Source organism: Periophthalmus magnuspinnatus, chromosome 9 (assembly GCF_009829125.3).
Source record: "Periophthalmus magnuspinnatus isolate fPerMag1 chromosome 9, fPerMag1.2.pri, whole genome shotgun sequence".
NCBI lineage: Eukaryota > Metazoa > Chordata > Actinopteri > Gobiiformes > Gobiidae > Periophthalmus > Periophthalmus magnuspinnatus.
In genome coordinates, this window is record NC_047134.1 from 27,763,988 (window position 1) to 27,777,683 (window position 13,696).

Here is a 13,696-nt window from a genome sequence, read left to right on the forward strand (position 1 = left end):
GAAAAGACTGTGTAAGAGTTCTATTATATTTTACCATTTTGTACCTTCTGCTATTAGTAGAAATTTAGAATAATCTAATTAATATAACTATAAGACTATATAATTTCATTATACTCAAAAAAGACAAAAACAAAAATCTAGAGGAAACCTTGAAGAATCTAATATATCAGTTTGTTGTATTATGATTTTAATGTATTTCTTATACTGTAATGCACTTTGAATTACTTTATGTACGAAGTGAAACTTGCCTTGCCTAGACAACCATTACGCGACAAGGAATTTTCTATTTTTCCACTAAACTGATTTAAATTACCATCTTTGCTATTTCATCTCTAATTATGCAAATTATCCTGGATATGAGATATAATAAACTCCTAAAATATATATTTTTTAATTATATATCTGTTTCTCTTCACTCTATTTTTTTTTCTTCCAGTTGACAGATTCGATTTTTTCTTCAGTTATTAATTATTATTATTATTATTATTATTATTATTATTATTATTATTATTATTATTATTATTATTATTATGAGGAAACGGTATACACAAAAACACTGACCTACACAAAATAGCAAATCTGTTTATGTTATTATTTTTGTTTATGTATATTTTAATAGTTTTATGGCGAAAATCATAGGTGTTTTGTGATTGGTCGCGCGGCCGTCAATCAGCTGCTCCAGAGAGAGAAAAGACTGCGCTGGGCCGAGCTATGACAGAACCCGAGTCGTGATCCACTAGAAACCGTGGGCGGACGGTCCCTCTGACTTACCCGTGTTTGTATACGCTTTCTGGGCCAATATATGGACTGACTGTCTGTTTTTATGGGTAATATTTTTGGTTTTCTTTGTGGCTGTGCGTAAAAACCGGGCTTCGAAAGATTTGACGTGTTTCTAACCTGCTTTTCGCCAAAAACAAACGGACTATCGTTTTCCAGGCGGAGCTAAAGCTAACAACAGCGCAGTGTTACGGGAGGAGGTGGATTACTCTTTCTTTCCTCGGTTAAAAAAAAAAGAAAAAAATCATAAAAAACCGATCAAAACGATGTCCTGAGACTGTGACAGGAAGACAGTTTGTGAGAAAGACATCTGTATGAACAATCGTAGTCGATTTATTGTTTACGAGTAGAGTAGTAGTAACACTACGTGAAGCTAGTAGGTTAGCTACAACCATCAAGGAAGTTAACTAGCCACCGAGCTGCTAAACACGGCATTACACCGGGACAAAGGGTCCTCTTAAATCTCAGAGTGATGAACAGGGTTATACATTAACACAGCACTTAAACAAGAAATATAAACACTTTCCTGCGACCTTTAATCAGAGCGGAGCTAGCGTGTTTTGCTTTAGCGCCGTAGCCTCGGCTTACTGTAAACAAAGGGTGTCTTTCGTTGCCCTGTTTTTATGGACATCCCTGGAGGTTTTCTTTAAACGTGGGGACGAGTCTCAGAGATGGATTTAAAGACCGCAGTGTTCAATGCGGCCAGAGACGGAAAGCTACGGCTGCTCCAGAAACTCTTAGAAAACAAGGATGGACACGAAGTCACCAAACTCATGGGCGAGAAAACCAACGGGGCGACTCCGCTTCTGATGGCGGCTCGATACGGGCACTTGGATCTTGTGGAGTACCTGCTTGAGTGCTGCTGTGCCCCGGTGGAGGTCGGAGGTTCCGTAAACTTTGACGGGGAAACTATTGAGGGAGCGCCGCCTCTGTGGGCCGCCTCCGCCGCTGGACACCTCAAGGTGGTCCAGTCTCTGTTGGGGCACGGAGCTTCGGTCAATAGCACCACCCTCACAAACTCTACCCCGCTGAGGGCAGCCTGCTTCGACGGACACCTGGACATAGTGAAGTACCTGGTGGAGCATAAAGCTGACCTAGAGGTGGCCAACAGACATGGGCACACGTGTCTGATGATCTCCTGTTACAAGGGACACAAAGAGATCGCTCAGTACCTGTTGGAGAAGGGCGCAGACGTGAACCGGAAAAGTGTCAAAGGTGAGTGGGGTCCATAGTACTGTGTTTACATGCATATACTTTATATATGAATGTTTATTATCAGCATGCTCAGAATTTAAATGCCCCTTATTACGCTATTTTCTGATATGTTGTTTCCTCATCACAAACATTCCCAAAGTTTTGTTTTATTCACACAAGCTTAACACACAAATCCTGAATATTCAGGCTGAGTTCTTGTCTCAAACTGAAAACACTGTGTTCCACCTTGTGATGTCATGTGGTAATGCAGGAAGTGCTCTGCTGTGTTTCCAAACTCCATATGCTTTCACTAGAATCATTTTGATAATTTCAGCCCATTGCCAATCTCTACTGAACAAAATTGAAAAGGTAGCTGTTGACTTAAACTACTGCTTCATGACATCACAATCCAATCCAACTTTATTTATAAAGCACTTTAAAAACAACACAGTCGACCAAAGTGCTGTACACAAGTTAAAACACAAAAAACATGAGATGGAATAACATTAAAAACAGAACATGATAAATGTCAAGTCTTTACACGAGTTAAAAGCCAAGCTGAAAAAATGAGTTTTAAGAAGAGATTTAAAAACAGGAAGTGAGTTGGCCATTCTAACATTCAGTGGAACAGAGCATTTTGGGCTTTGGAGATGTACATAATACAGGATTACTCCAATATGTGGGAACTAAACAAAATGCAACTCTGAGGAGGTAACAACACCATAATGGGGCTTAAAGCTCACAAAACATACCCAAAGAGTGAATTTTGCGTAATATAGGACCTTTTTAAATGATTTTAAACTGTGTATCACAGTAGACTAAAATGTAGTGGGACACTGACTTGTTTTTATATCAAACTGTCAACTAATTCCACCATAAAACCGACATTTGAATTGTATTGTTTAGAATTTATCTACAAATAAAAGGGAGAGCCTAAAGCTTATCGACACACCCATATGCGTATTACAGTTTCAAATGTGTTTATGAAACCAGTCGATCATGTTATTGTGTTGAGTCACTACAGACATGGCTGTGTGACTCGAGACAGATACGCGCCATAGCAGTTACTTCCCCCTGTACTATTAAGAACTAGGAGTGCGGGATGCTTCGATACTGATGTTGATACTGCAAATTGTAAACAATTATCCAGATGTGTTTTGTAACTGTTATTTATCAAGTAAAGTAACTACAGAACAGCTTAATACAAAAAAATACAATATTAAAAATATAATTTCAATATTACTAGCTGTTCTGAGCCAACATTGACCAATAAATCATCTTATTACATCAATTTATAGACCAAAGTGGTATATTGAATGAACCGATATCTTGGAACAGATATCCAATCCATTAAACTTTTCAATATCAGCGCTGATATCTCAACCCAGTATCATATATCAGTACATCCGTACTAGAGGTGTAGTTGTATCAGATGGATGTTTTGGAGATATGCAATATTACATTATCGAGTATTTAAAACTATTAAAATTACCTCAAAAGTGACAAACACCCAGTGTAATGCCCCGATGATGGTATAAAGTGATATGTCTGTGCTTTTGTGGTTAATTCTATGGTATATTCACATTTTGTGTGATACTAGGACATTTCCAGCCACATTTTTTCAGAGTCTTCATATATCGTTGAAATATCTTTGAGGAGAATGCAAAAATATTGATATTCATTGTTGGCTATACCACCCACCCTTGCTGGCAGCTGTGAGTAATTTGGGTGATTTCCACCCACTGTCCCTCAGCTAGCTGTCATATAAAAAACTTTTCAGTCTAATAGAAAATGCTGCTTAAAACTTGAATGCTTATAGATGATAAAACCCAAGCTTCATGAAACCTGTTTACTTAATCCTTTTGGCGTGTCACCTCATTGAACCCAAGATACACCTTTTGTACTGGAAATCAACACACTAGATTAACTGGAAGGAAGTTTTATGAATATAAATAATGGAACTATATTAGGTTGGTCCAAAAAAGGAATTAAGATGTTTGCATTTTTAAGATTGTCTCAAAATATTCAGACGTTATTTCAACAATATAACAGATGTTCTAAAATGCGCTTGTAAATATCTTGGTTGAGGTTTAAATCAACAGGGGTTCCCAACTGTCAGTCAAGGGCCCAAAACCGGGCACGGGGCCATCTGGTACTAGGCCCTGGAAGAAAATGTATCTTACTATAAAACCATATGTATGTGTTTCACTCTAAAAATGAAGTGCAAATTAACCTGGTGAATAGCAAACATGAGTATTTAAAGATTTTTTTTTTTCTTCAAATTGTGGTTAAAAGTTTTATGCATTTTGCGATGTTATTACCTGGGGACCGCAGGCTGGGGACTGCAGGCTGGGGACCATTAAAATTTACCACAAAAGCGGAGGAATAACTGTCACCCTTGTTTGGGAGATTACACAAGACGTTAATGCATTTTTTTTAATGTAATTGTAAACCATTATAATTGATGACAAATCAAATACTTGATATAATAATATTGTCCAAAACCGCAATTGTGGTATGTGTGTGTATATTTATGCATATATCTATATATAGATCTATCTACCACCTTTTCCATAGAAAATGTTTATATACAAAGGAACAGAACTTTTATTTACTGTTTGGAAGACGGATATAATTTATATTTATTACAAATTTATGCCACTGACCCAATAACCCTGAAGCGTAAAACCCCACTTAAAGATTTTTAACGTGAACCACATTTTTAAAATGCATGAACTGCAATAAATAGGAGAATGAAACTCTATTTCCATGTCAAATCTTAACTTTCAACTAATACAGTTATACGATATTAGTGTGGAAGTTTTTTATATTTTTTTTCAAAGAAAAAGTACTCTTGAGATATATATATATATATATATATATATATATATATATATATATATATATATATATATATAGGTCCTCAAAAACTATTTGAGCCAATATAGTAATTATTATGACTAATTTTGAAGCATGGCTATGGAGAAATGTTGCGTTAAATAAAATTAAACTGCTGACATAAGGCAAGATAATCCCAGTAAACCTATTTTTAAATGCTGCATCAGTATAAGGCATGAGCTGCTACAAATAAACAGCAGAATGAACTAATAATTAGCCATAGAAGTTATTTATTCTACCCTCTACTACTCAAATCGTATTACATTATAATGACAAAACTCTCCCCATTATTTCAAAAAATGTCCTAACTTTAAGTTGTGTTGTCTTTCTTTGCTTAGGAAACACGGCGCTCCATGACTGTGCCGAGTCGGGCAGTCTGGAGATCATGAGGATGCTGCTGCGTTTTGGAGCGTCGATGGAGCAGGACGGATACGGGATGACGCCTCTTCTGTCTGCGAGCGTCACGGGACACACGAACATCGTTGACTACTTGACCACGCATCAACAGGTTAAACTGTTGTCATTATTTGTATTTCTAATATGTAGGGCTGTAGATCACTAAATGCATTGCTCTGTGCTCTGTTTCGTCAACTAAAATCAGCCTGACATGGTACTGGTGGAAGCTTAAAGAATAACTGTTTGTGTATTCAAACTGATTTGGAAATGTGCTGTTTTTAGACATTATATTAAGGATGGGCGACACTACCTTATTGTTGACACTGGAGCGTTTTGCAGATAGTTGATATCGGCCCAATAATGAACATTTGCACTTGCATATTTTTTAAGTTGGCCCAACCTGTGCACGCCTGTCTTAGTCCCAGTTTCTTTTTCAAGAGATTAATGACTAAAAGTGGGCTAAAATTAGGCACAAAATACACTGCATTCCAAATTATTTGGCAAAATCAGAGAAAAATATAATTTGCATTAAAAAAATAATAAAACATTTTAATGCACTGTTCCAATTATGCTTAACAGAGTTTCAAACCATGTTATTGTTGTAAAGAACTGAAAATGGTCATTTGTTTATTTTTCAATTGGAAGCATTTGGGTATTAGTGAAATCAAAAACAATTTCAGTCAAAACATCTTAACAGGTCAAGTTACATTTTAACATAGGACCCAGGCCATGAATTTCTCTTCTTTTATGTCCATAGCAGCCAAAGATGCAGAGGTATTTCTTGCAGCAGCAAGTTACTTTGTATTCCAGATAACTGCAGTTTTTGTGAGAAGTTGAATGTTTACAATTGGTACTGGCAAATACCATTTTTTGGCCCAGCCATCATTGATGTTAGACCCATGGACAAACCTAATATAGTGTATCAAATAATAATGCTTCATTTTTTTTTTTTTTTTTTTTTTTTTTTTGCAGACCAGTCATAAGGAACGAATAGATGCCCTTGAGCTCCTTGGTGCCACTTTTGTGGACAAAAAGAGAGATTTACTTGGGGCGTTAAAATACTGGAAAAGAGCCATGGACCTCCGATACATGGACAGCAACAATGTGGTCCACAAGCCTGACCCAAAGCAGCTCATCATGGCCTACGATTACGCCAGAGAGGTGAGTCATATTATGGCAACCTGGGTTCCAGTAAAAGTATGTATGAAACAATCTAACCCCAGACTCTCAAACGAGAACAAGAGGTTTATATCACAGGGCTATTTTCTGAAAAATCACGACAAATCTGGAATTGATTAACTGAAATCATTGCTAATTGATGTTTGCACTATTAGTAAACAGAAACCACAATGTGGTTTTATCACAAAGACAGTGCTGTACATGATTTTTACTGTCTCTAAATGTGAAAAATACATCTTAAAGTCCAAAGTTATTCCTCACTTTATGCATTCAGAGCATTCTAATTATTCACTGCATTGAGTTTGGCCTCTGAAAGTTGTGAAACTCTCAGCATGCTTGTGGTTAGCGTTAGTGTGACAGCAAACCTCCTCACGGTGCACCAGCCTTATTTCCCTGTCCACGGACGGTAAAATGTTTTACGGTTGGATATAGACACCTGAGAGTGGTCTCATTTTGACTGTAAGCACTCTACATAAACATCATTGGTACTAATTGGCGCTGCGATTCCACCTCCCACAGATGAATGTTACTGTTGTGTCCTTGGACAAGACACTTAAACTACCTCACACCAAGTGACTGCGTACACTAGTGTATGAATGTGTCTGTGAATGTGTGGTTCCTTGAAAGTGGAAAAGTGCTATATAAAAATGTAAAACGTTGTAAACGTTTACTATTTTACTACTGATCAATACCAAGCCAAGACCAATATACGTTACTTTATTACATGAACAAACTAGATTTAGCCTTTTTTAGATTCTCCAACCTAACAAGAGGTCTTTCTGTCTGCACCAAAATCTTTTTTTTTTTTTTTTTTTTTTTTTGACCATAGAAATCATTAAAAAATCTAAAAAGATAATAATGGTAACAGTAAACCTATACCACCCATGCATTATTATTGTCTTGTGTGATCTAAGGTAACAAACGGAGAGGAGCTGGACGGGCTCATATCTGACCCGGATGAGATGAGGATGCAGGCTCTGCTCATCCGAGAGAGAATCCTGGGGCCACAACATCCAGACACGTCCTATTACATCCGATACAGAGGAGCCGTGTACGCAGACTCTGGGAACTTTGAACGCTGCATAAACCTGTGGAAATATGCTCTGGACATGCAACAAACCAACTTGGACCCTCTCAGCCCAATGACAGCTTCTAGTTTACTATCTTTCGCGGAGCTTTTTTCGTTCATGCTTCAGGATAGGGCCAAGGGGTTGCTGGGGACATCTGTGTCTTTTGAGGACCTAATGGGGATTTTGTCAAAAAGTGTGCTGGAGATCGAGAGAGCGGTGAAGCAGACTGGACCGGTGCCTTCTGAGCCCGCCCAGCTCACCAAAGCCCTGTCAATCATACTGCACCTCATCTGCCTCTTGGAGAAAGTGCCGTGTAGCCCTGAGCAAGACCACTACAAGAAGGAGACCATTTACAGGTGGGTCTGGACCCGAGCTGAGGGCCTATAGATTCAGTGTAGTTGTCTAATCATTTTATAAGGATTTATATGGGACAACAGCAGAAAGGAGAAGTTAGGAGTTTAATCTCTACACATAAATACCAAAAAATACTAAATCCCACTCACTATCAATGATAATAATTGCACTCTTGATACAAATTTTGAAGTTTGATATATTGCTGAAGTAAATATAGACGATAAATAGGAATATTGAAACAAATTTATGCCATTGACACAAAAGTCCAAGAGCAGAATTAAACCACAAAAACTATGCAAAGTCTACAATATTGTTAAAAATCATTAGCTGCAATAAATATGAAACACTTTAGTACTTTGCTCGACTGGCAATAGGTTGAATGAATAACTTCTATGACTCGTTACAGATGCAAAGAAAATGTACACACAATATAGACCCCAAAAATATTGTTTCAGGTTTCATATATCAATTTACAAAACATTTTCTGTAATCTGCAATCATCACTACTGTTCCATGTATGTCAAAAGTCTTAACTGCTCAGGCGTTTAATTGCTTTGCTGTAGTGGTGAGATTCTACACGAGTAGACCTGACTGACTGCAAACTAGGGCTTGGAAATACGGGCAAAAATAAAATCATAAATCTTAAAAAAAACACACATCCAGGTTTAAATTTTATAGTCTTTCGCCATAGGCCCAACTGTTCTCAAGCTGTTCCATGCTTAAATTTTCCTCCATATTCACTCCTGGCACTCTGTTTAATAACCCTACTCTTCTAAGAAAGTCAGGAGAAAACTGGTTTCATAATGATGAACCTCCATTTTCAATTTTGCACTTTGTCGATTATTAAATGCAATAGATTTGATTATGTTGTGTTTTTATGACCCAGACCTCGTGCAAAGTAACAGATATAATGGTGCCATGTGGCGGAGTGGCTAATGGAATTTGGCTTCACAGCAAGATGGAGGCCAGTTTGATTTTTGTGTAGAGTGTGCATTTTGTCCCCGTGTCTCTATGGGTTACTTCTTTCTTCAAGTGTTTTTGACCTGACCTAGCTCAAGATATGGAGATGGGTCACTGGGTGCAACACTGAGTTTACCCACTGCTTCTGATAGGTTTCTTGACGAACGACTCAGGTGGAAAAAAAAAAAAAAAACACCCTAGTATTTAACCTTAACTGTAGAGAGCATTAAGAACAAGTGTATTTTTTATTTATTTGATGGATACAAATGCAAACAAATACAATAAATGCAATAAATAATAGTCAGTTATTGTGTGTGTATATATAATTATAATGTTGTAATACAGTAAATACAAATATTAATGAACATCTGTAATTACAGTGTATATGACAGATTATAGCAAAGGTGCCAAATACCATCTGTTGCCCCTAGGTCAGTAACACAAAGGTCTTAACACAGAACAGTAAAAGGCCAGAGTTAAAAGTGCTCAGACTTGGTTCTCCTTCAGATTAAGGTGCAGTTTGAAAAAGGGACAGTGATCGACTTTTTGTCAGAGGAAGGTTGTAGCATTCTCGGTGTTTCCCATAGATTTGGTTTAGATTATGGCGGGACATATCATATTTAAATTGAATTAGATTAAATTATTAAAAGTATAAATGCCACTTTCTGCTTATATTTAATCTTTATCCAGTCAGTTATGACCAGTGTAGTCTTTTATAAAATTGCTCCTTATTGTATTATCATATTACCAAGTCTAAAAATAACCTGGACTATATAAAGGCATAACAAAATTAGACTAAGGGGAGATTGCCATAGTCTCCTGTATTGATGGGAAACACTGTATTCTTACTTTCCTCCATGCTGCCCCCAGGTTCCTGAAGCTCCAGCCGTGTGGTAAAAATGGCTACAGCCCGCTTCATCTCGCCGTCGACCGAAACACGACCTGCGTTGGGCGGTATCCCGTTTGCAAATTCCCCTCCCTCACTGTGGCCTCCATCCTCCTGGAGTGTGGAGCAGACGTCAACAGCAGAGACGAGGACGATAACAGGTGAGATGGTTCCTTACTCACTGCTCTGGATGGAGTTATAGTATCGTTATTGTGATATAATCCATTATGACAGTATTATGAGACTTTTTGGAGATTTCTACCATGTTATAAACGCTCCCTCATTAAAAACATGGCAGGGTTCAGGGATATGATTACAGTGTCTTTCTACATTTTGAAAACAACAATTTGCTGAAAAATAGTCAGTTTTCCTCCTCAAGTGTAAACTGTTCATAAAAGCATGTGGTTTGGGGCAGAGGACTGGCTGTAGACCTCAATTAAAAAGACCCAAAGTGATCATAGACTGGTGCAGTGTTTCTCAAACTGCAGTACATCAGCTCCTTTGGGAAGTACTTCAACAGCTGTCCTGCATATGCCTAATTTAGGGTTAATTTAATCCACTTTTTGGACCTTTTGGATCATTTCTTCTTTAGAACTACAGGGGCAATGGTGTAGTCCACTTTTAGACCTGTTTTTTTTTTTTTTTTTTTTAGTCCTAGATTAGACCTCGAATCGTCTTATTTGTAGACCTGAATTGGATCTGGTGGTACTTAAAAGTAATGGAGAGCCGCTGGACTATTAGAAATTACTCTATCTCAGTTTAAAATTCTATAAATTGCACATCCCTAAATTTGAATAATAATTGTTATGTAAAACTTCCACAGCCCTATAATTGGATTCTATTAACCCTTTTTTGTGTCTTCCCTCTAGCCCGCTCCACATCGCTGCCTCCAATGGCCACCCAGACATCATGAACCTGCTCATCTCCAGCGGCACCCACTTCGACAGTACCAACTCCTTCCAGCAGACTGCGCTAGACCTGCTGGACGAAAAGGAACTGGCGAGGAACGTGATCCAACCCATCAACCACACCACTCTGGCATGCCTCGCCGCTCGGGTCATAGTTAAGCACAATCTCCACTATAAGGGTAACATCCCGGAAAAACTGGAGACATTTGTGTTACTACATAGATAATACTTGGGACGAATCAAATTAAAACTCTAGGTATTAAGAAGAACACGCAAAAGGAGTATATATATGATGCAGTGAAGATGTTTTTCAACCAGAATGGATTACAAAAGTTAGTTCTTCTTAATAGTTTTAAAAGTCTGCGAAATGGACAGCAGCAGTCTGGACGAACCAAGAAACAACAGGTTTACATATTTTTGGTCTAGAAATTATTTTTTGCATATTCCACATTGCTATTTATTATGAAACTTGAGAGATCTTCTCCATGCAAGCCCCCAAACCCAGCTTTTGCCTGTGTCTCTCTCTATAACAAAGACTTTTCTAGCAACGTTGGGATTCAGGTTGATTTTGTTTTTCTTTTTCACATCATCCCATCACTGTTGCCAACAGTTATGGATCTGTTCTTCAAAATCACCCAGTTTCTACTTTCTCAGAACGATTGGTTTCATCAATCATCAATGCAATCAGAATATATGCCAAGGGATCGAGGGGGTACACTGTAAAATATTAATATCTAGATGAGGTTTAAATGGCTCTGAAATGTCTTGATTTGAGTAGTTTTGACTTGTTTAGATGCATTTATTTCTGCCATTTACTCTCAAATTCAATCTAATGAAAATCTGACTTTAAATGGTGTGTAAAATTTTTCATTTTAATTAGAAATGGTGATTCAAAGCAAATTATTTAAGTTTCAAAATGAGCTACTTAAAAATATACTTTCAACTAACATCAAATATTTAATAACGTAATATAATGAGTCAACATTTAGTTATTCGGCCCCTTTCAAGGTATTTCTGATGACATACTTTTTCCAAACCATTTATCTGCCTGGGGTAATACGTTTGCACACACAATGTGCAAATTCTTACCCCATTTAGGCATTTATTTACGCTTTCTCTTGAAACCAGTTTAACAATGCCATAGAATTAGTATAAACTAGTAATAAAGTAATAAATGAATATAAATTAGTCAAAAGGTGTTGAATGTTGCGTTCTTTTTCAGTTTAAGTTTCTTCCAATGGGGCAAAAACATTGAACTTGCAATAAGCAATGTGTTAGTCTATTTAGTCACATCTCTTATGAAACCAGCTAAAGTTTTCAAGGAATTAGTATAACAACTTAAGTAAATCTAAACTAGTAAAACTAATTAAATCAAGATACTAATCTCAAGTCATTTTAAGAAACTCCTTTTTCTGTAGATGTAATATTTTGCTGTGTGTGTGCGTTTCGTTGCCGTTTCATTTGTACCTAACAAAGCTTTATGTGAAGGGTTAATGTCTGCAAACACCGTAAGTGCTTTATCCTTCTATGCACAGGCTATGCTGTTTGAAAGACTGTTGTACTCGGCACTTCGTCTGTGCAATTTTCATTTTTGTGTTTACCTCATCAACAACAACATCAACGCTGCCGATTTTTCTCTCAATTTATCATCATAAGAACTGTTTATACGCTGTACCACTATGATATCAGCATGAGTTAAAAATGACTTGAATTCAGAATGTTCAGTTTTGTGTTTTGGCCAACTTTCAACTCCGTTTAATTTATGTTAATCCAATACCAGCCTTATTCAGAAAGCACTTTAAAAGCTTTTGAACAGTATCACACAGCAGTTAATTTAGGTTTTTAAGTTGCTTACTTAAAATGTCTGTGTAACATAATCTTTAAATGGAAAATGGTGGCATAAGATGTGTATTTAAGGTTGACGTGGTTGTGCGTAAGCCCCCCCCCTTTTGATTAAGTGCAATTGTCGTACTCCACTAACAGGCTTGACTTAAATTAGAATATTGCATTGAAACCAGTCCAAAATGCCTTAAAACAATACTTAAATCTAGTCCGATCTACTCAAATTTCTGAATTCAAGCTGTTTTAAAACTAGCAGACATCATTTGTTGCAGTGTTCTGAATGAGTCTGTGTGAATGCTAAATGTTAAAAGTGCCACAGCGACTGAGTTTGTTGAATGCAATGTTTTGAATTTGAGGTTTGGGGTAAAAAATAAAATAAAATTCAAGTGATGCTCCATTGAGATCCCAGAATGCACACCTAACTGTTATGATACGCAAGTGACCTCTCGAAAGTCAACCTTTTTTTAATGCCATTTTTGTTTTATTTTGATCAAAGCATTGGCTCCGAGAGGTTACGAAATACTTTGCATATTTGCCTTTCATTTATAATAAGAACAACTTCTACTACTACAGACTTACAGCTGTCGGCATATCTGCTTTAGTACAGTTTTCCTCTTCAAAAGGCTTTGTCAATGATTTTATTTTGCACATTAGCTTTAGACGTTTTGAGTTATAAAAAAAGGGCTTTCCGTCATTTTGTAGGTTTAATCTTGCAAACTTGATTTTGACATAACTGTTCAGAGAAACCTAATAGGAGCACTACCAGGGCAACTTGATTTGAATCTGCACTTTACTACAGCGGAGTTTGAGATTTCATATGGCATTAATCAAGGTCATGTCTTAATAACCAGTTTGACAATAAACCCATGTTGCACTTGTTACAAAATGTTCAAATGTCGTCTTTCTTTTGGATTTTATCAGTGACGGGTTCCTGGAAAAGTGGTGTTTTTAACTTAAAAACTGACTTTCGGGGGCGTTCTACCATGTTATGTTCCTTTATCAAAAACATGTCTGAAATAGAGAATATAGATTTTCCAAAATAAAAGGTAACATTGCATTCTAATTTAGTTAACTTGTAATACCCCCTATTTAAATGCTCTTTTCATGTGGTGCGCTTCTATGTATTGTTCTCTATTGTGGTTGCTGAGGGAGATTAAGGTTGTTTATAATGTGGATTTTTTTGCATTGTTAAGTGGTTAGCTGACAATCACTTATTCAAGGTTGCGGTTTGA

The 13,696-nt window shown here is 37.0% G+C and overlaps 1 protein-coding gene across 1 annotated transcript; it reads left to right on the forward strand.

Annotated features, from left to right (window-relative positions):
* The first annotated feature begins 716 nt into the window (after nt 1-716).
* fem1c (fem-1 homolog c) lies at nt 717-13,350 on the forward strand. The gene is made up of 6 exons (XM_033972053.2): nt 717-1,992; nt 5,208-5,377; nt 6,238-6,426; nt 7,359-7,870; nt 9,699-9,875; nt 10,584-13,350. The coding sequence occupies exons 1-6, from the start codon at nt 1,449-1,451 to the stop codon at nt 10,846-10,848; spliced, it is 1,857 nt and encodes a 618-aa protein (XP_033827944.1). The 5' UTR covers nt 717-1,448; the 3' UTR covers nt 10,849-13,350.
* The last annotated feature ends 346 nt before the right edge of the window (nt 13,351-13,696 follow it).